This window comes from Notechis scutatus, chromosome 1 (genome assembly GCF_049901735.1).
Source record: "Notechis scutatus isolate UNSWTSFEM ecotype Mainland chromosome 1, rNotScu1.2, whole genome shotgun sequence".
Lineage (NCBI taxonomy): Eukaryota > Metazoa > Chordata > Lepidosauria > Squamata > Elapidae > Notechis > Notechis scutatus.
In genome coordinates, this window is record NC_142009.1 from 81,840,663 (window position 1) to 81,864,213 (window position 23,551).

At 36.9% G+C, this 23,551-nt stretch overlaps 1 protein-coding gene across 2 annotated transcripts in view; it reads right to left on the reverse strand.

Moving 5' to 3' along the window:
- Positions 1–858: 858 nt before the first annotated feature.
- The window catches only part of FNDC1 (fibronectin type III domain containing 1), a 78,886-nt gene continuing 56,193 nt past the window's right edge, over positions 859–23,551 (reverse strand). For both annotated transcript variants that reach the window (XM_026675256.2, XM_087969440.1), the window contains exons 14-20: positions 19,815–20,045; positions 18,330–18,438; positions 12,615–12,694; positions 10,606–10,635; positions 7,802–7,963; positions 6,267–6,389; positions 859–3,335 (exon numbers count right to left, since the gene is read on the reverse strand). In XM_026675256.2, the coding sequence (XP_026531041.2) occupies positions 3,220–3,335; positions 6,267–6,389; positions 7,802–7,963; positions 10,606–10,635; positions 12,615–12,694; positions 18,330–18,438; positions 19,815–20,045 (851 nt within the window). In that variant the 3' untranslated portion in view covers positions 859–3,219. The remainder of the gene's footprint in view (positions 3,336–6,266; positions 6,390–7,801; positions 7,964–10,605; positions 10,636–12,614; positions 12,695–18,329; positions 18,439–19,814; positions 20,046–23,551) is intronic.

The window sequence follows — 23,551 nt, forward strand, 5'->3', positions numbered from 1 at the left end:
AATGCCCAGGTTTGTGTAATAATATTGTTGGTGAGGGGCTTTGCTTCTGAAAAAAAAATGAGATACTCAAAATCTGAGTGACTCAAGCTATGTTTGGAGCTCTTGCATTTTTCTTCTTTTGAAGCATGTGACCTTCAAGCGATATTATGAACTGTTTTGAAACTGTCGTCTCTTCAAAAGTTAACGTGATACTGTTCTTCATGAAAAATAAGCCTCAAACCCATCCAGGTTCATGGAATTCATTCTCAGAGTTTGGTTTCTAGGCTAAATAAACATGTGTTTGAAAAAGATTTAAAAAGATTTCAGTAACTGATGGCTTTGATGTTCGAGCTATCTAAATTTTCAAATTTAGGCACATATTGTGCAGCTAGGGGACAGGGTGTACTAGTTATGATATTTTATGTTATATTGCATTTTAAACGTATTTTAAAAATAACCACCATGGGAGGGAGGGTATAACTGAGGCTATGTGGACAAGGGAAGAAAGAGGTGGAATTATTTTTTAACTCTTCTGACATTACAATTTTGTGTAGTCTTGTACATAATATGGCAGATTAAGCAGCTTCGGTTTCACTGTAATCGAATGCTTTTTCTCTTCCACGTAAACTAGTTTGTGATTTAGACTTCAGAAGAGCATCTGAAGTTCTTTTAATGTACACTTGCTTAAATTTGTATTGAGGTTAGAATCTCAACTACATTAGAATACGGACCAAATAATCCACTGTTGCTGAAACATGCCATGCTCAGACTTCTCTGCTGAAATTTTCCATTTTTTCTTTTCTTTTTTCTTTTTCTACGTTTTCTATTTCATTAGAGTTCAATGTCATCCACAAGAATAAAAGCCTGAGTCATATGCAATTAATGTATTGTGCATAGTATATTTTTCACAGAATATTTTCGGAAGACTTGTTATGAATAGCACCTTTTACATAAACATTAACCCATAAACATATTTATCTAAATTCTTTTCTTTACAAAATCTCAGTTTTAAAAAATATTTCTGCAACCAGACTGTACTGGTTGTTGATTGTGCTAGCTGAATTTACAGGGTGACCTGTTATATTTTGTTCAGCCATGTGCAAACCCCTAGAAGAAGCTGTGAGCAACCCTTCCATTTGGTTTTCAGGGGTGTTTTGTAACACAGTGCAGCTGTAAGCCAACATTCTGAAGCTCACAACCCAAAGTGGATAACAACAAAGAATTCTATTAATATCAGTGGAAAGTGGTTACCATTCCATAATGCAAGCACAGCATGCTTAAGTCATCTTCTTTCAAGATATATCACAATTCCATTTTTTTTCTGTGTGGTTAATCAAATATATTAGGCTTCACTGAGCATAGATAACTGCTCATTACAGTTACATTTCCAGGCCTATTAGAACCAAGGAGAAAAAGGCAGGACAACCCAAATTCATCTCATATACAGGTGAAACTCGAAAAATTAGAATATCGTGCAAAAGTTCATTTATTTCAGTAATGCAACTTAAAAGGTGAACCTAATATATGAGATAGACTCATTACATGCAAAGCAAAATAGTTCAAGCTGTGATGTGTCATAATTGAGATGATTATGGCTTACAGTTCATGAAAACCCCAAATCTACAATCTCAAAAAATTAGAATATTGTGAAAAGGTTCAATATTCTAGGCTCAAAGTGTCCCACTCTAATCAGCTAATTAAGCCATAACAACTGCAAAGGGTTCTTGAGCCTTTAAATGGTCTCTCAGTCTGGTTCAATAGGAATCACAATCATGGGAAAGACTGCTGACCTGACAGTTGTGCAGAAAACCATCACTGACACCCTCCATAAGGAGGGAAAGCCTCAAAAGGTAATTGCAAAAGAAGTTGGATGTTCCCAAAGTGCTGTATCAAAACACATTAATAGAAAGTTATGTGGAAGGGAAAAGTGTGGAAGAAAAAGGTGCACAAGCAGCAGGGATGACCGCAGCCTGGAGAGGATTGACAGGAAAAGGCCATTCAAAAGTGTTGGGGACTTTCACAAGGAGTGGACTGAGGCTGGAGTCAGTGCATCAAGAGCCACCACACACAGACGGATCCTGGACATGTTGTATTCCTCTTGTCAAGCCACTCCTGAACAAAAAACGTCAGAAGCGTCTTACCTGGGTTAAAGAAAAACAGAACTGGTCTGTTGCTCAGTGGTCCAAAGTCCTTTTTTCCGATGAGAGCAACTTTTGCATCTCATTTGGAAACCAAGGACCCACCCAGAGTCTGGAGGAAGAATGGAGAGGCACACACTGCAAGATGCTTGAAGTCCAGTGTGAAGTTTCCACAGTCTGTGTTGATTTGGGGAGCCATGTCATCTGCAGGCGTTGGTCCACTGTGCTTCATTAAGTCCAGGGTCAACACAGCCATCTACCAGGAGATTTTGGAGCACTTCATGCTTCCTTCCACAGACGAGCTTTATGGGGATGCTGACTTCATTTTCCAGCAGGACTTGGCACCTGCCCACACTGCCAAAAGCACCAAAACCTGGTTCAATGACCGTGGGATTATTGTGCTTGATTGGCCAGCAAACTCATCTGACCTGAACCCCATAGAGAATCTATGGGGCATTGCCAAGAGAAAGATGAGAGACATGAGACCGAACAATGCAGAAGAGCGGAAGGCCGCTATTGAAGCATCCTGGTCTTCCATAACATCTCAGCAGTGCCACAGGCTGATAGCTTCCATGCCACACCGCACTGAGGCAGTAATTGCTGCAAAAGGGGCCCAAATCAAGTACTGAGTACATATGCATGCTTATACTTTTCAAAGGTCCTATATTGTTCTATGTACAATCCTTGTTTTATTGATTGCATGTAATATTCTAATTTTCTGAGATTGTGGATTTGGGGTTTTCATGAGCTGTAAGCCATAATCATCACAATTATGACAAATCATGGCTTGAACTATCTTGCTTTGCATGTAATGAGTCTATCTCATATATTAGCTTCACCTTTTAAGTTGCATTACTGAAATCAATGACCCTTTGCACGATATTGTAATTTTTCGAGTTTCACCTGTATGTCCTGAAGCAGAATAATCAAGCAGCACCATTGATTTAGGATAAGGGCATCATTGAGTTCCAGTGAGCTTCTTCTCGTGTTTCTTCTGTGAGGGATTTTTGTTTTCTTTCATTTCCAGATGCAGTTGCTCCAAGTCCTTCAATGGTAGTTGTTCAAAAGTTGTGATGAAGAGCTCCAGAGGATCGCAGAACAGCTACCACTTCCCTGGAATTGTTACACCACACTCATACCAGCCCACATAATAATAGGGTGTCATATATCCAATGCGTCCAAATGATACAGGTTCTTGTCGATACTGGCGATAATAACCTGAAGAAACCAAAATATTGAAGTTAGTATATTAATAGTAGCAGAGGGATGTAATCAGTTTTTTAATTTTACTTAATACCTTTAATTTTAGTTCAATAATTAATTTAATTACTGTAAAGAAAATGAACATGGAGGAAAAGAAGTGACATACACCTTGCTAACTGAACTTTCTTCAAAAATACCCAATTGTCTCCTTGTGTAATTCCTTATGGCATGTAATTTATCCTGTTGTAGAAACAGGTTAAATACACTTCTTTCTGCTCTGCTGTATGCAGAAGGTTTGAAATAGAAGGGAATTACAATTTCTTGGCCTGTAATTTTTCCACCAGCTCTTCTTCTTCCTCTTTTTTGCTGCATGATATCCGTCAACAATAATCCTGTGCTTCACCTGGTCTTTGGTTACTTCTCTTTCTGCATTACAGATGTTCAGTTTTGCTGTTGACTGAAGGTCCCTTTCTGAAACAAATGGAATTGGTGTGGGGCCAGCCTAATTTCTTTCTGACTTGTAGAAGTTCTTTCACTCATTGTTCCTTTGTTTGAGCTTCCTTTCTTGGCTATTGCAAGAAGTGGCCTTATACCTCAAATCTGAAAGAAAGCTGTTGAAGCCAGATAGATATTTATATTTATACCTTACCAATCTGCCACACAGATCTCCTTCTATAATTGTAGACCTGTTGGAAAACTACCAGCCAGACAAAGAGATCAAGCAGGGAATTAGGCTTAAGTCATTGCGCATCCACAAAAGTTCTAAGACTAACTTCTCCTAAGTTCCATGGCACCTTATCTGTTCCCAAAATAAGGCAAACTGTCTGAGCAGATTCTTAAATTATAAGTAAAATAGAATAAAGTAGCCAACATACACCCTTCACTTGTAGCTCTGGTTGCTTGCGTCTCACAAGATTAGGGCCAGAGAAATACGTTGCATAACCACATTTTTATTCTCAAAACTGCTTGAGTGCATTGAGTGACTATATTTATTTTATTTATTTGTTTATTTATTTTATTTATTTATTTTTGACAATTGCCTACAAGATAATAGGTATAAGTAAAAACATAGTTATGAATACATGGATACATATAAGAAAAATAAAAGAAAATAAAAGAAACAATAGGACAGGAATGATAGGCACGTTGGTGCGCTTATGCACACCCCCTACAGACCTCTTAGGAAAGGGGTGAGGTCAATAGACAATCTAAGGTTAAAGTTTTTGGGGTTTGGGGAAAAAACCACAGACTCAGGTAGAATATTCCAGACATTGACCACTCTGTTGCTGAAGTCGTATTTCCTGCAGTCAAATTTGGTGCGATTAACCTTGAGTTTGTATCTATTGTGTGCTCTTGTGTTGTTATGGTTGAAGCTGAAGTATTCATTGACAGATAAGTCATTGCGATGTATGATTTTATATACCATACTTAGATCAGACCGAAGACGGCATAATTCATGGTTTTCTAGGTCTAGAATTTCAAGTCTGGTGGCATAAAGTATTCTACAATGAGTAGAGGAGTGGAAAACCCTTCTTGTGAAATATTTCTGGACTTTCTCAACTGTGCTAATATCAGATACATAATGTGAGTTCCAGACTGATGAGCTGTATTCGAGTATTGGTCTAGCAAATGTTTTGTATGCTCTAGTTATTTATTAGTGTGATATTACCAGAGAAAAAGCTACGTAGGATTAGGTTAACAACTCTTAATGCCTTTTTGGCTATGTAGTTACAGTGGGCTCTAGCACTTAGGTCATTAGAGATGAGTACTCCAAGATCCTTGACAGAGTTTGGATCGTCAAGGCACTGTCTGGGTTATTGTGAGAATTAGAACAACCCACACTAATGTATGCCAATTTGAACAGACAGAAACATTATGTGTCACATAATAACACAGCTTGCCATTTCACATGTTAGTGGGACTCGTTCCAAATTAATAGGCAGAGACAACTGTGTCCTGTTCTGATGTACCATTAATGCCAATAACGCTTTCATGTCTTTTCTATTAAAGTAGGAATGGCTCTTGCCACGTAAACACAAATTAGACTAGTGGTTTAGAAGATCATAGCATTTTTTCTGCAATCTGAAACAAGTTGCAGAGGTGCATTTTGGCTCCACCCCACCAACCAGAAGCGACTAATGGAAAGAAGAGAACAAAAAAGGCTGAAATATCAGCTAGCTAGCCATAGGCTTAAAGGTTAATACATCTACCAAAAATGCAAGCAGCCCGGGTTTGAATCCCAGAAAGGTACGGCTAGCTGATGAGAGCTGAATAGCTTGAAACAGAGACATACTAGTCTCCCTTTATTTCTTTGTCGGTAAAACATAAATTTAACACAAGAATAGTTTGTCTTGAAAGTGACTGCCTGCAAAGGCCCCTGGATCAGGGCTGAAAGGGAAAGCAGAAGCAGTATGCTCTGTCCCATGATTGGGTAGACCAGTTGTTCTGATAGACCAGTCACACCGGAGAAAAACCACTCCAAGTTTAGTATTACAAAATCAAAGTTTTTGAAGAACTCGGCATAAGCTGCCTTTACAACTTGTATGGCAGAGATGGTATTCAGCAAGTTCTGATCAGTTCTGGAGAACTGGTGGAGTAGTTCAGAGAACCGGCAAATACCACCTCTGACTGGCTCTGCCCCCATCTATTCTCTGCCTCCTGAGTTCCAGCAGATCGGCTGGGTCTTCTTTTGTTGCCCTGCACAGGAGAACAGAGCCGGATATCAGGTTAGTGGGGTGGGGAGGAATGGGGATTTTGCAGTAACCTTCCCCCAGGAGTGGGGAGGGAATGGAGATTTTACAGTATCCTCCCCTGCCATGCCCACCAAGCCATGCTCACGAAGCACACCCACAGAACTGGCAGTAAAATTTTTTGAATCCCACCACTGTTGTATAGAATGTAAATCTCCAGGGCCCCATCAAATTAATTTTGCACTTATCTTTTTACCTTGAATAGGAGGCAGAGCATTCACATAAGACTGTGGTCCTGTCCGTCCATCCAGGTGTGAATCTACAAACTGACAGTGATCTTCACCTCTTCCCCAACTATCCCCAATGCTGTAAAATGTATCTGGAAAAAAAGCAAGGAGGGTGAAAAGCACTTAGAATGAGTTTGCTGCAGCCAAGACTAGTATAAACCCAGGGAGAAGAATGTTCTGTCCCTTCCTTGGTAGTAAACTTATTTATTACGTTTATGAATTTCTGCAACAATAGAAGCATTGTAATGAAATAATCCACTGGCCCAGTATGAAAGTGTGCCAGTGGTCCTTGCCAACATTCTTGCATTCGGTCAAAAATAGTTGGCTAAGAATCGCAGTTAAAGTTCTCTTGCCTTCAAGTGGCACATTTGCCATTGGGCTGGCAGCAGTCTTTTTGTATTGTGGTTACCTTTCTCCAATGAGTTAGGAACAATTAATATGTATATAATGAAGAACTTGCACTGAAATGAGGTAGCAGAATTTTTATTCCACATAAAACAGAAGAAGATGGTACAAATAGCCATATATGAATGCATGGAGAAATATTTTTCTCTCCCTCACTGAACTGAACCAAGTCTGAAAATTACAATTTGAGATGAATAAATGAGTTTATTCCCAGATTGTGTTTTTTCCCATGTGTAAACCCTAAAGGTGTGCACATTTTGACTGTACTTTTTAAAAAAATCACTTCTAGGTTACATGCATACTATTTTAAGCATTTTCCCCTAAAAATAACCCATTTAAAATATTTTCTATAATGATTTAAAAATTAAAACATAATTATTGCTTCTTGGTCTGGTTCTGATATGTTTCTTTTTTAAAAGGTGGGATTGGTTCCATTTAGATCTGAGTTAAAATATTACAGCATCTCTTTATTCACTTGCTGAAAATGAAGTAGTATCTCTCTGATTTTTACAGATGTGAGGAAATGCGAAATCTCCAAATTTCCAAAACTGCAGTGACTTTAACTGAAATGATTGAGACTGAACTGATATTTTGTATTATGCAGCAAAATGTAAATCCATTGTCTTGAATGATCCTACCTGGAGCATAGCACTGTTCAAAGCAAAGCATTATGGAATGACAGAGTAGCCTACTAAGACACAGGCTTGTTACTCTTTGAAGGGGGACCCAAACCACAATTTTAACAAGAAAGAGGAAAATGTGTAGGCATCTCTTGCTCAAGCTAGGAAGGTACTCCACTGCAAAATATTGTCTTTTTTTTTTCTTCCTGCTCCATCTCACTCACTTGAAAGTGGATAGAGAATTCAAATAATAGAATTACCCCAAATTATTCAAACAGACTCGGAGACAATCCAAAGTATTTTCAATTTATAACTTGGATAAAATTAAAAGGGGAAAATGGGGGGGGGGGAGAGATGATGTCATTTACTGTGTGCCAGCCAATAGCTCAGATGCATTTTAATCATACAAGCTAATCACATTTATTTTTGAAACTTTACTGTAACTTACTTGAGCACTGCCAGATGACCCAAATACATACCTCTTAGATCATCACTGAGGTAAATCTTGTATCTCAATGAATTACAAAGAACGACACCTACAAATTTCCTGTACCACGTCCGTTTCACATATTGCTTCCCACTGCATTCTGAGTATGTGGGATCATATTTAAAATTGAATGGGATCCAGATGGGTTCACCACCTACAAAACAGGTTAAAGGCTCAACTACCAAATGTAATAATATTAAACAATAGTAACTTAACAATAACTTACTAAATGCTACTACTTGACCAGACCAGCACACGATTTACTAAAACAGATTTACTTCAATTTGGAAGTGATCATGCAAGCATAGTGTTATAAGTGGAAGATGACTAAATGCTGAGGAAGCCTTTTGTTTCCTTCATTATGTTCTCTCCACACCACTGCAAAATGTCTGGAAAAAGTCTGAATAAGTACTAATGCTAATAATAAATCTGAATAACCCATTCTACTAGAGAGAAGTCCCCTAAGGATAGGCTCCATCACGAGTCCAAAAACTCAGAAGTCTAAACTTCAAATCCTGGTGACCAACTCAGATTGGAGCCTGCAACAGTATCCTTGGACAGGTATCCTGGTATATTTGCCTTCATTCAAAGTCTGAATGGTTATATAGCAAACCACAATCTGAGCACCACGAATCAGAAAACACTTCAGTGTATATCCAACATTCACAACAAAATCTGGTACCGTACACAATATGCTCCCGAAGATTATAGGAATTATCTACCTTTCTTTTTGAAATCAACTGTCCTTATTTTATAACTTTTGTGCTCTGACATGTAAACTTAAGCAGTAATGGACACTCCTAATTTTTTTTTTAATAATTAGTTTTGAAGTACAAAAGAAAACACCGAAGAACTGCCTTCTCAGACTTAAAAATCAGGGTAGTCTATGTGTATGGGAGAGACCACTGCCTGCAACAGTTCAGGAAACCATTAGGTTAATTGGCACAAAATACTTCCAGTTTAAGGGTCTGATTTAGCTGGCTCCCTAGCAGATGATATAATAGCACATAAAAGCACCTTCTTGTTTACAATGACCTTCACTTCTAAAATATGAGCTTTCCTTATATTCTCCAATCTCTTACACTGGTGTCAGTTGTCCCATGGCACGAGAACCATAAATTTTTTTTTAAAGGAGGGGCCCAGCACTATTTGGTCTTTTCCTTAATAGGTTCTTTTCAATTTGAAAAAAGGCATAATCCTATAAATATCCATCAAATGAGGAATAACATGCAAAGATAAGCCCATTGAGCTGTGACTGAAATTCCTACATCAAACTTCTCACTTTACCTAGCATTTCAGCCACAATGTTATTGGAAAAAGGAGGAGTAGGATAAAAAAAGAAAGAAGAAGGAGACCTATGCAATGAATCTGGATCACTGCTGTTCATCAGCAGCGTGGTTTCCCATGAAGAGGTGCCAGTGAAATCGACCATATACCACTACAGTTGCTGTTGTGAAGCCAACCATATGGTTTCTGTTATGCACTCAAAAACAACTTGCAAGACTCATTTGGCACTTTCTGCATTTTAAATATTAAAAATGAAAACCCAGGAACAAATTACGATTCCAAAACATAATTTTAATCCATTGTACAATAACACTGTGCTAAAAATGTATTAAATGTCAAGTGGCTAATCTAAGTTGGCATTGTCTTGAATTGTATAAGGAAAGATGCACTGCAATAATCTAATCTAAATTACTTCTAGAACCATAGCAAACACACAAAAGTCACTAGCCTGAAATATTGTTTACTAACTTGACAAACAGATATAGAATTCTGTTCTTCTTCTACTCCAAGAGCTAATAAACTCTTTGGAGTTTCTTTGGAGTGTAGCCTCTCCTTCAAATTTTGATGTCATATTGGAACTTTTAATATCACAGAAAGCAAAATGACTAATTACACAGAGAGCAATTACACTGACAGTACTTACATTTTAATTAATGTAATTTAATTATAATAAACTGGATTAAACAAAGTATAGGTCTCTTGCAGATGGCTAGAGTACTATCCACTAGTCCTTTTTAAAGTAGACTAGACTCAGATGCAAGGGTTATGAATGGTAATATTTTATTATAAGGTTACGGTAACAGAATCTTGCAACTCTGAATGTGTTTCCCCTCTATCTTTATAAGAACTAGGGAAGAACATGTCTGAGATGCTTATTCAACTTATATTTCTGCTCTGGACTCAATTTTCTTTTATCTAAACATTGCCTTAATTGTGGCTTTTCCACTGGTTCCTCAAGATTATTCCAACTTTCCATTACCGTATAAAACCAGAGGGCAGGGGTTATGATTCTCAAAAGCCTAAGTGGTCAATAGGACCTAAACAAATCTTAATTCCTGAATGTCATACATCAATGAAACATGCCAGATCAGGCTGACAGCCAAAGATATATTGGGAGAAAAGAGAAAATATTATTTTGGAATAGGCTCTCTCAGATACTGGAGCTGGATGAGACAAAGGCAACATCATGAGACACAGAAGATAAAAGAAATAACTGTAGTTTATTTATGCAATGGTTAAAGAGTTGTGAAGAAACTGACTTAACACCTGCCTCAACTCCAAGTAACACTTTTTCAAGGACAAGTGTGGCTCACAGACTGAACCGATTTCTGTGTTGATGCTGTAAAGGCTTTTAAGATGAGGATACTCTTCCAAACTCTGCTTTCTAATGATTATTTCCTTCTTTCCTTCCTGCCCCTCCACTCCATCCTAGATACTAAATCATAGCTTTAATCTATGTCACTCTCAGGAGAAAACCACAAAGCACCAGAAAGCAAAACTGAAACTTACCTGGTGGTCTTACAATAAGAAGAGGGTTATCTGTAAGAAAATAACAAGGAAATGTTTTAATGGTTTACTCTAAAAAATCAGCAGCCACAGCCAAAAGAAGACAAGTAATTTCTGAATCTTCTTGTTGATTTGTATAATATATGTCCTGCTTCATAAACTCTGAATGGCTCACATACAGTATCATATAGAAATCAATTAAAGCAAGAAGTGTAACTAAAAACAGTGTGACCTACTTCAAAAGCTTGACAAAACAGTAATGTTTTTATTGCCTTCCTACACTGGAGGGTTGTTTGGACTTCAAGGATAAATTATTTTATGCCTCCACTCCTCTTAACATCTCTGATGAAGAAGACCTAAAGCACTGCTGCCCCTTTGTAATTTCTCCATATATTTTAGGATATTCATTTCCTCTGACTCCTCCTTCCTTTTCTTTTCCTTTTAAAGTCTCTATATTATACTAGGGCTTGACCGAGACTCTTTTTTTAAGGTGCTAGTATTAAAATTATATCTTAATGTACATTTACAACTAGTTTAGTGGAATGATTCTTTAGTAAGTGTAGAAGTCTATTTTTAAAAATTCTTTTAATTAGTCTAATCAACTGATTAGGTATCTGCAAGCTCCTGGCACTTTCATGATGATTAGAGAAATAAGATAACCACTCCATGTTACAAAATGTCTCCCTTTTCATGATATTATTGTTCATGTCCAAAATGGGCAGGACTTGCTATAAAATGATGTAATTGATCTTTTTGCCAAGCAGACATGTTGTTTCCCTTGCAGATATAGCTGCTAACTAATTAAGGCTTCAATTGATTTTACCAGAAATCCATGTGACGGTACTTGATTGGACATTATTTTTACATCCTACGCATTCAAAAATTCCTCTTCTAAATCCATAAGAACTGTTGAGTTGATTTGGAGGCAGATTTATTGAAATATGGTTATGTTATGTGCATGAATTCCAAGTCAGGAACTCAAGAATCTAAGGGGTGGGGGAAAAATAACTTTGCAGTTATCCAGAGTTAGTTTAAAGTGTCAACCTCATTGTGTTTGGTTGTTACATTGTGCCAACTGATCTACCTACGATCAACCTTCCAAGTAAAAATAGCATGGAAAAATATGTCTATAGCTGGACATATTTTAAAATTATTTAAAAGCTTTTAATTTCAAAGAACAGAATCAGCTTTATGAAATGAAAACAAGCTTCAGCTGAGAAGGGGAAAAATCAAAAAGAAAAATTTGTTTCGGAAACTTTTTGACAGACACAATTGCTTCCAATTACTCAGCTGCTCAGGATTAAAAGGAAAAAAAAAACCACCCTTACGTGTCTTGCCAAGCAAGGAACAGAAATGGAATTTTCTCTCTTCATTTATTAATTTAACCTTTTCCCCCCATTATCAGGGTAAAGGTAAAGGTAAACCTTTCTTGTGCTGAGTTTGACCCCTGATGATCTAATGGAAACAGTCATGTAGTTTTCCTGAAAGGAAAACAGAACTGATCTGCCATTCCTTTTCTTTATTATCAGGATAGAAAAACTAAAGACTTAATCCACATCGAGCAACCTGAGAAGCTGTTAGAAAACATGGATGATGGCTTTCTGTATCGAAAGAGCTGAAGCACAAATTCACCCCTTTGGCCAGAGACGATCAGCACTTCATCATTTTGTTTTTGTTAAGTTCAATTCTTAACAATTGAACTTAACAATTACCATCCAATTGTGCAATTTCAAATCCCAGAATTCTCAACAACAAACATTCTGTCTGGAGAAGCTCGGAAATAAATCCACATATCTAAAGAAAGCTCAGGTTGGGCAAAGCTGTCTTTATTTCCTAACATTCCAACAGATCCTCCACCCCCTCCTCCTTTTACTGGGTAGTTCCCTGATCATTCCTGTTGTCATTTGTTGTTTTTATTCTGAAATCTAAACACACACTGGATTCTTGTTGATAGTGCTATAATTTGCAGTTTAAAATGTTTTGTATTTTAATACTATATTAAATCACCATACCAGATTCAGTGACATAGGTGATGGATGAACTTATAGGACCATAACCATAGGGATTCGTTGCTTGGACCTTAAAATAATACCTAAATCAAGGAAAGAGGGAAAAACAGCATCTATTAAAATGGCAGAATAATAACAGCTTATGGTAATAAAATTAGACAAATTCCAAACAGGCTTTTTTAGAAGGAATCCTGAAAAGTTCCACAAAAGCTATTAAATACAATTTGTTTTTTGAGGCACCTCTAATGATAGCTTCATCAAAAATGTTTTATTCGGTCATGAAACTATATAAGAACCAACAGAAGTTGATAATTGAGCAAAGAGCCCAACAGTGGTGAAACACAATAGGTGAAGTGTTTAAATATCCAGCATTATTTCAAGCTCTATGTTTACTTTCTGTAAAATTGGTTGATGAAGACAGATGGAAGCCATCAAATGTTAAACAGCCATATTAAATTCTGTGGCATGGGCACATCCATGAATTAGCCCATACTTTCCTTGGAAGGAGATCTATCAATATCTCCCCAGAGAGTTGGGGGCAAAAGAAAAATCTGATGAATAAAAATAGCCTTCTGCACAACCCTGGTAATGTACATAAAAGCCACCTTGTCAATTTGAGTGGCTTCAATTGCAGGCTTTATTTTAATAGCAATTCTGAGCTGGAAAGATAAACTGTCTGAGGTCTGGTTTAAACTGAGCCCTCGGTGATTCTACATGCACTGTTAGCTAACCAGAGCACATACAGCCAAGATAACTTTATGTGAATGAAATTCTAAAAGTATTCATCCATCTATCCATTTAGCCATTCATTCAGGATCAATGGACATGGGGAAAATTAGCAAAGAAGCTTAAAATATGAATGTAAACAATCAATTTCTGAAGAAAAAAACCAAAATCAACATGTTACTAAAAATCTTATTTCCCAAGGATATTGATTTCATGGCAAGACATGCAATGAAACTTGTGATTAACTGTAGGAAAATATATTATCTTGATAAATGTTTAGCACTTGACATAATATCAAAAAACTGCAGAAGAAGAAGTTATTATGCCAGAATTTGGAAACCAAAGCCTTTAAAAAAGTTGCTTTTCAAGAAGTGCAAGAGCATAAATGAAGCCCCAATTTTGCAATAATTAAAATATTTGCCTCTTCTCCATACTTTGAAAGCTGTTACAACTGCTCCTGCACACGTGTTTATGACCAGCCACTTCAGATTGTTTGGAAGAAAGAGAAGTACATCCCTTGAAGAATGAATTATATATTGACACTGACACTTGCCATATTTTCAAATATCCAAATAAAAGGTAGGTGTCCTTTCAAAATTCTCAGAACCACAGAATTGAAAAGGCAGAAAATTCTCAAATTGAAAGAAAAGAGAAACTATTAAAGATAAACTTTGAGTTCTAGTCCTGCCTTAGACACAAAGCCAGTTTGGGCCAGTCACTCTTTTTCAGCTCCTGGAAGATGGCAATGGCAAACTACTTCTGAAAAACTTAAAAAAAAAAACACCTTGCAGGAACTAGTTCAGGTGGTCACTAGGAGTCAACACTGACTTGAAGGTACACACACAAAAACCATACTGCAATATAAGGACATTTTAATAGAAGAACAAATGTGGTATTGTTGGGGTTCTTTAAGCTTGATCTTTGGTTTACAGGAGTTTCATTTCTCTAGTAAGTAGCCTCATCAATATAGAAATTTTGGAGAAAGATTGCCAAAATTTCCCAGCTGATCTTTTTAAATAATAATCTTTGACAGAGAAAATGCCATCCAAATTTGGATGAATACTATTGGCAATATCCTCTTCGCTTTCTAATTAAATGTTGTACAGACAAATCTGATATGATTACAGTGCCAGGTCCTAGGACTTCAGACTAGAAGTCGGGCTGAAGAGAAATAAAAAAAACTTCATATTGAAAAAGAGCTGACATAATCAATGATTCATTTTTGGACAAAAATTACATTCAGTAGTTTAAAAAAAAATCTGCCACAACATTAGAAAATAAATCATGTAATTAATTGAATTGCACACAGTATTATAATTCCTATTTGCTTTTGGACTTGACTACTACTTCTGAAATTCAGTAATAGTGACTTTGTATCTCCAGAGATCCAATATGATGGAATGGAAAGCAAAAACAAATTCCTTAATTTTAACTGATGAAAATGTTAAAATATATTATCTCATCTACACTTCTAATTTAATTATTTAAAATGTATCATATGGTCTGTTTACAAAAAAGAAAAAAATACAGATCAGCTTAGACACAATATTCCATGTCTTCTAATACTGTAAAAATAAAAATTAATTAAGAAAGAATCATAACAGAATAAGAAAACTCTAAGGAATATTTAAAGTTGAGTTTTACCCAAAATCTGAATAAATAAAGCAGCATTCAGTTGCTATTGCAAAATTGCAAATTGGGGCACCTATTCACAAGAAAGCAACAGATTTTCTTTAAGAAGAGCAACTTTTTAAAATGATAAATTTTTACAGATGCTCTGGATAGCCGAGACAGTCCTATCCATTTTAAAAGTAAATTATATTAAAAATAAACCATACTCTTCCTTTCAGAGAAATAAATACAGTATAAACATTATGGCAAAGTATTTTAAACTTGATAGATTAAGCAATTTGCAACATAGCTCGAGATTTAGCAATCTCTTTAATCACAATCCATCATAATTCTGAGTTCCAAATGCTTTAGCCAACCTTGGCTGATCCTCTGCTAAACAGGATTGGACCTGATTAGAAATTGGATGGAGGAACGCCTGGGAATTCCAGAGCTTCTGACTAGACTGGAAAGTTGAAAAAAACACAGCAAATTATTTCTGTAACACTGCCACGAACATCGACGGGAAAGAGTAATCAGGAATTGAGCTCAACTCGAGGATGTTTATGCTTCTACCTTAGTGTCTACAGATTATTTTTTACATTTTGCTAAGTGTGAATTTTAAGTAGGCAAGATCTGAGGTCTTAGAAGGCAGATATCAAACAGCTGCAAAGCTTAGAAGGTACAGAGGACAGTAATAGACAAGACCTAATAAAAGAAGAATAAAATCTTAACTCATGTATTACATTACAACAATGGTGTGTCAGTTATTTGTATATTTTAACCTACTTCTGACTATATTAAAATGTATACTAAATGAACAACTATACAGAATAAAATACCTTAGCCAGGTCTTTTGCCAAGCAACAGCCTAAAGCTCAACTGAACAAGTAGACATAAGATCCTTCAAGCAGGAACCACAACAAAGCCTGAGGAACGCACTTCAGGCAGCTCAGTTTCTGTGAATCAGAGTTTCCTCATAATCTGCGTATAATCATGAACACATGGATTGAAGCTAGCTTAATCTCCCAGTTCAGGTTGCTAAATTGCAGAAATTTTACAGTGGTTGAGGGGCAATTTTAAAGTCTCAAGATAAGGAGCTATTTTTGCCTGGGAGTTCTGGGAGAAACACAGCACTGGTGGTGTAGATGATACTTAGCTGTCAAAGAAAAGGCAAAGGCTTCGACCCTATCCTGAAATTCTGTTCCCCTATTATACAATCTAGAGTGGGAGCTTCTTGGTTAGCAAATAGAAGCAACTGAGCAAAAGGACTTGAGTACAAATAAGTTATTGGTTGAACCAAGCTTAGAGAGCACCAAGGGCCCCTCATTTCAACCCTGAGCTACAAATAATCTCCTTTATTATTATTAATGAGTTCCTCATATGCTAGTGTCACTGCTACATTTTTCTGATTTGTTGTTGTGGTGATTCCTGATTATTCCTCAGATTCTGAAACATCTTTGCCTACAATGTTCCCTCATAATTGGGTATTGTTAGACTCAGATGTTGAGTCTTGTTCTCAGCACTGTGGGTGCAAAAACGATTGTGGCCAACAAGGAGCAGAGGGAAAATGCCTAACAGCTACAATATCAGGACTGGGATTCTACTGGTTTGGACTGGTTTGGGAGAACCGGTGGTTCCGGTGGTCATTTGGCCCTGCCCACCCACCCCTGCTTTTTCCTGTGCTTTATTTCCTTGTTTTGGAGCACAGCTGATTTGCGCGGCTGAGCGGTTTTGCCGTGCCTCAGCTGTTTTACTCACCGAGGCTGCAGTAGAAGGTACGTATTATAGCTGAAAATGGGCTTTTTTAAATGGTGTGCACATGTGTGAAGCACACGTGTGTGCGTGAAATGCGCAATCACTGAATCGGTTGTTACATTGGTTGAATCGCACCACTGTACAAAATGCTCCAATGAAAGTCTATGGAGATTCTCAATCATTCCAGTCATGGTTGTCCCAAATGTGGTTTTCAAAAGGCAACTGGACTTTCCTTCCAGGTGTCTTTTGAAAAGCGTCTTTGGTCTCCAATGAAATGCTCCAAGTGGAGAATATTGACTGATAGCGCTGGAGCTTTAGTGGGAAGGAAGTCACAATCAGTGGTGTTCATAACAAGCCACAATGATATCAAGATGACAATGTACAAAATGATATCACTTACATTATGACATCATAGTCCTTGATACAAATACATAAATGACATATTTTATGTGATGCCATTGTTGTCATATGCCCCTATTTGCTTCCCCACAATAGGATAAGGCCAAAGGAAAGAGGAAGCAAACTGCAAACTTATCAGAATAACTGAGTCCAGTGGAATAAACCCTACATATCACCAGTCCTAACAAAAACAGAGGGGCTATGTAAAACATATTGTCAACCCTGAAACTGACTTGACCAAGGTCATTTTGAGGCTTCAGTGTTGCCACACTACAGCTGGGGGATAGGGAGGGGGGAATAGAGATAGTTGGGGTTTGTAGCCAAAACAAAATACTTTCTCCTGGGAACCAAGGACATTCCCACAGGTGGTCGGCAAGAGGAGGAGTGAAGTTACCAGGCAACGGATGACACTTGATTGGACCATGTGACTGATTGTTTGGGGAAGGGAAAAAACTTTTACTTTTAATTAGGTGAAAACCACAGGAACATTCACAGTCGGTTTTCACCAGCCTGTGCCAATATGATATATCCAAATAAAACTATTCTTTGAGGAATCTACCTGCCTTGGAGTTATGTTTGCTATGAGTGTATTACTTGGAATTCTGACACAAATAAAATGCAGGTCAAGTAGGAAACACAGCAGATCAAAGGAGAAATTGCTACCCTATTAAACCTTACGTCTGAAAAGGAGGCAAAAATCAAGTTAACTTTCTATGCTGGAGTTTTTGAGTCTGCCTAAATATTTGTGTTCATCAGAGATTCTGGACATGGTTGTTCCTATCCACCTGGGTAAATTAGTTAGGAGGAATACAAAACAAACACAATGTATTTTTTCAGTTCATGAAATTCAGGTTAATAATACCTTGTTTTTCCTCCTCTCTCACATATCTCCTGCCACATGTGCCTGCAACTTTGATAACTTGTGAAGGAGGCTCAGTGGCAAAGAAAAGATTTGGTGCAAATCCAAGATAGACTTGGTGGCTGAGTTGGATTAATAAGAGTTATGGGATATTTGAAAATCTACTCTGTCCTTGACTTCAAATGTTTAAGCCATGAATGTACTGCAGGATGGATTTGGTGTGTGTGTGTGTGTGTGTGTGTGTGTGTGTGTGTTAGATAGGATGATTTCCAAAATGTCTTTCAACTGTAAATATAAATGTTTCTATATCCATTTCCCTCCCACCCCTCCAAATCAGGCTTGTTAAAACATATCTTTTGGAATAATACCTTGTGTTTGGCTTCAAGTTTTCAATGGGCAAATTAGTGTTTGCTGCAGTCTTGGTTGACCATTTGTTCCTGATGACATCTTCATAGGATGCACTGTAAACTAAATAACCTGCCAAGAGATAGGTGTCATGGATGTTTTAGACCCTAGGGTACTTCAGCAGCCTAATACATCATACAGTACCATGTGGCAAAATTATTTTGTTAGTATGTTCAAAGCTGGAGGGAATTCCCATTTCTGCCAAAAAGAGATGGCAGCATAGCTAGGTGGGGAATAGGGCTCTTTTAACATTATGTAAGTATGCATTAGCTATCTGGCTAGGTAGAGTACTTCCCATGTCCAAAAAAGTTGTGGAACACTTTGGATTCTACCAGAAAAAAATGCTTCAAAATGTGCAGGGTTGCACATGTAGCATTGCTCTATGATTCATTAAAGCAACCAGACCTTTTCTCAAGATCATATGGCCCCTAGAAACCTTTGAAAAATTCCAATGTCCACATTCCTAATGTCATTCTCTCTCAGCCCCAGAAGAAGGCCATGGCAAACCACTTCCAAAGGTCTTGCCAAGAAAACACAGGGACTAGTCCAGGCAATAGCAATAGCACTTAGACTTATATACCGCTTCACAGTGCTTTACAGTCCTCTCTAAGCGGTTTACAGAGTCAGCATATTGCTTCCAGCAATCTGTGTCCTCATTTGACCGACCTGGGAAGGATGGAAGGCTAAGACAACCTTGAGTCACTCAGAATTGAACTCCTAGAGTGAGCAATGAGTTAGCCTGCAGTGCTCCATTCTAACCACTGTGCCACCAGTTACTAGTAGTCAAGATGACTTGATGGCACAAAGAAATAAATTTGAATTAGTGAAGGAAGAAAGTAATAGACATAGATAAGTGACCTTAGGCTTCTAAGGATATTGAATCCTTCAACTTTGTAATTCCCTACCTCTTTAGCAGCTTTTAGACTTTCCCATCAAGTAAAACTACACATTTTGGTCCTGAATCCAGGAAATAAATTAGCAGTATTTATAAAAGCAACATATAGAAGAGTGCTATGTATCCTCAAATGAGGCTCTTCTCCAAGTACGATCAGATGTTGAAATCTGATATACATCCATAAGAGTCAGGAACTTTTCTTGGGGGCACCCTAATTTTGAAAAAGCCTCTCAATTTATAGATCAATCAGTAAAGCCTCTCACAAAATATAAAGTAGAGAGACTGATCCTCACTTTATGATTTTTCAATAGCACGTCAAGACATTTTTATTTATTTATTTGGTCAACTTAAAAAGAGATTAGCTCTGTAGTTTAGGCTAAAAATTATTTCTTATTGGAAAGAAATCTAGAATACAATTGAATGAAAGGCATCGGGGGATTTATCGCAAAATAAAATACAGGCAAGAAATGAAAAAATATGTATGTTCTGTTCAATTCAGCCACCTTGTTCTGTTCAATGACCAGTCTGATCATTGCAGTAAGCATACGTGTACCTGTGACCAGATCTCCATGGGTAGGTGCAGCCCAGTCAACAATCACAAAAGAATGGCAGCCTTCCACAGCTATTATGGTGATGTTGTGAGGAGTTTTCTGAGGTTGCATCTCTGGATTCTTTAAGTTCTTGGGAACAAGTTCATCGAGGCTTTCTACTTGGAAGTGATCTAGTGCCTCTGTCAAAGAACATGGAGCTGCTGGATCTTTGTTTAGATAAGTCACATAAGGAGCTGGAAGAAATCACAAGAGAAGACCATTCAGTCTCAAAGATGGAGGTGATGATGGATTAGTAAAAGGAAAACTTTATTTGACATTCAGACAAGTTTCCAAGACTAATTGAAAGTGCAAATTGGTTAAAATATACCAAACACAGTTACTGAACTAAAGAATTATCTATTTTCCTATCATTTGCTAACTTTGCAAATGGAAGAGAAGACTTATTTTAAGTCTGCCAAAGAAGGACACAAAAATCTAAGGGGATTTATTTAAAAGATGCACAAAAAAGGGCTTAGCCACTGCACATATTTGTAGCCATGAATGGAGCAGGCAAGTTTCTGTAAGTTTAGAAAAATGAGCCCTTGAAACATGTTACATATATAATGTAATTATATTATATTATAGGAATATTGTGTGTGTTTGTTTTTAAAACTACAAATTAAGAATAAATTACCTGTTAATTTATCTGATGATGTTATCTAGTTTGAGTAATGAAATGTCTGCAAGGACCAAGCTCAGAGAGCACCAAGGACCCTCACACCTATTAAAACCTTGTATAGCAAATAAAGGGATTTAAGTCTGCAAAAGAAGGACATTTTTTTTTTTTAAATCTAAGGGGGATTTATTTAAAAGGGGATTAAAATCTAAGGGGGTTTATTTAAAAGATGCACAAAAAAGGGCTTAGCCACTGCACATATTTGACATATCTGGCAAAGTCTGACAAAGTTGCAAGCAACTACAAAGTTGGATTTTTTTTTTTAAAAAAAGCATCAGAACATATAATATATATACCATTTTTTAAAAGCATCAGCATATGCAATTTGTATACCAATTAGGTTTCTGTTTAATGTTCCCACATAAACTGAGCTTTATCTTCTTTTTGAATAACCTCAGTATAAAATGTAAACAATTGGTGGTATTAAATGTCAGCTCTTTCAGCAGCTATACGACTCTTAGTAGAAGGAAGTTTAGGAAATAAGTAGGGTCTTATTGGTAACATTTGTTTTAAATAGCAGTAAGGCTGCTGTTTGCACATGCCTGACAACACAATTCTGCCTCTTAAAGATTTAGGATTTGGTTGTTATACAAGTCTCCTTCCTCTGGTGATCACAGAAAATGATATGCAAGGTCCATTTCACAGAAAAAAGCATGAAAAAATATCAGGTCCAGACAAGGTAATTCCTTTTGCTTGTGCTGACCAACTGGCCCTCATCTTCATCCACATCTTTAATAAATCCCTAGAGATGTGTTATGTCCCTTCTTGTTTCAAATGCTCATCCATCCCAGTGCCGAAAAAAACCCTCCATCAAGAAGCTGAATGTTTACAGGCCGGTTGCTCAGACGTCCATTGTTATGAAAACCTTAGAAAGGTTAGTGCCGGCCCACCTGAAAACCATTGGCAGATGATGCTGTTAATATGGCTCTGCACTACATCCTACAACATCTTGAATCTCCAAGGACTGATGCAAAAGTCAATACCATCAATACCATCATTGCAGATATTCTTCTAACTAAACTGATTCAGCTAGCTGTGCCTGACCATACTTGTAAGTGGACCATAAGCTTTCTAACAGACAGGAAGCAACAGGTGAAGCTAGGGAAAATCACATAAGATACCTGTACAATTAGCACAAGCTCCCCCTGGGCTGTGTGCTTTTTTGACCATTTCTCTTCCCTCTCTATACATATAACTGCATCTCAAAGGAACCCTCTATTAAAATAGTTAAAAGCCAAGAGAATGGATGGCACAAGAGTTATGATTCATGAGAGTCTCAACTAGAGGTCAGTATATTTTCAAATATGTGCTTAGAATCTGAGTACATAAGGGTTAATCATAATGCTCATAATACTGCAGAGAAAGTACACTATGGACCTAAACCAATTTTATGGTTACTTTTTCTCTCTACAACTGAGATGTGAAATTATTAAATGGTCCCTGATTGGCTGCATCACACATAGGAAACACACGAAGCTTCAATTGTACTTTCATGGCTGCCATCTTAACTTGGCTTTTTAACCATACCTTGCAAACTGCTTTAAGCAGCAATCTATAGAAATATTGAAGATCTATAAATAGCAGCAATTAGCAAGTAGGCAAGAATGCCAGTTTGGTTTTCTCCTGAGACACAAAGTTCATCTTCAAAGTTTTATGCAATTAGCAATGAAGACACTGCTATTTCAGCTCACTTTAACACTTTTGTATTTTATACCAATGAGAAAGGTTCATGCAAACAGATCTTGTAAATTAATGGGCACACATATTATCTCAAATCTCAGCTTGATGTTGAAAAATCTCTTTGCATTAGTCAGTGGAAATATTTATTCTGTTACAGTTTACAGTTCTTGTTAGAACAATAATTTGTCCTTTTCTCTCCATGAATGCCAACAAAATGTTTATAACAAAAATGTCAGTTAATCTTACTAGATTTTGTTACTTCCAAATGTGCATTTATTTTTAAGCACTGGGATTGCTTTTTGTTCCCAAATGACCTAATCTCTGTTGGTGAGAGTAAAAGAGGACTTCTTGACAGCCTAATAGATATACTTGTCAAAGGGTTGATTGAAACCAAAGCAAAAAGTAGTTTTTTCAAAGGAAAAAACTGATTCAAATTCACCACCTAAAAATAATATTTTTTTTTTCTTTTAAAAAACAGCTTTCTCGGGACAAACTTTACATGCAGTTTCATATCCTGTTATATAATGTAGATCAGATTTTAAAAATGAAAGTAATCCTATCATCTCTCTCTCTCTGTGTGTGTGTGTGTGTGAGAGAGAGAGAGAGAGAGAGAGAGAATTCAATTATTTCCTCTCCTGTTGTAAACCTTTAAAAATATTATTTTGAAGAGAACATTTGCTTTGAGAGAAATCTCCCTACTTGGCATTGAACATCAAAAGATCACCTTCTGATATAATAATAAACTTTGGATACAATTCCACTCTTCCTTTTCACATGATGCAGTTCTTAATCCAGAAGTACAGCATTTTTTCTACTATTTTTTTTAAAGTACAAGTTTAGATTTGTTTTGTTCATAGATGTAAGTTAGACATTCAAGGGGTGTGCCATTTAATGCATTATAAAGAACTTTAAAAAAACAATTATGCACTACAGCATAAAACAGAAAATCAAATACTGAGAGTATTTGCACCAAGACAAATTCCTTGTGTGTCCAATCACACTTGGCCAATGAAGAATTCTATCTATCTATCTATCTATCTATCTATCTATCTATCTATCTATCTATCTATCTATCTATCTATGGCTTGCAATTACACCGAAGAGCAGAACGTGATGTCTATCACTTAATAACTATGGGTATGTCCTTCCAATCTCTCTTTGTTTTGTACAAAGGTTTGCATCCATGAAAAAGAAAAAAAAACCCAAAGAAACTTTACAGTTTTAGATTTAGATTTAAGACTGTGGAGCAGCAACATAATACACAACGTTAAAATTACAAGTCTGTATGAAGCTGAATCTACATCAAAAGAAGGGAAATGAATTGCCAGGTGAAAGACGTTTACT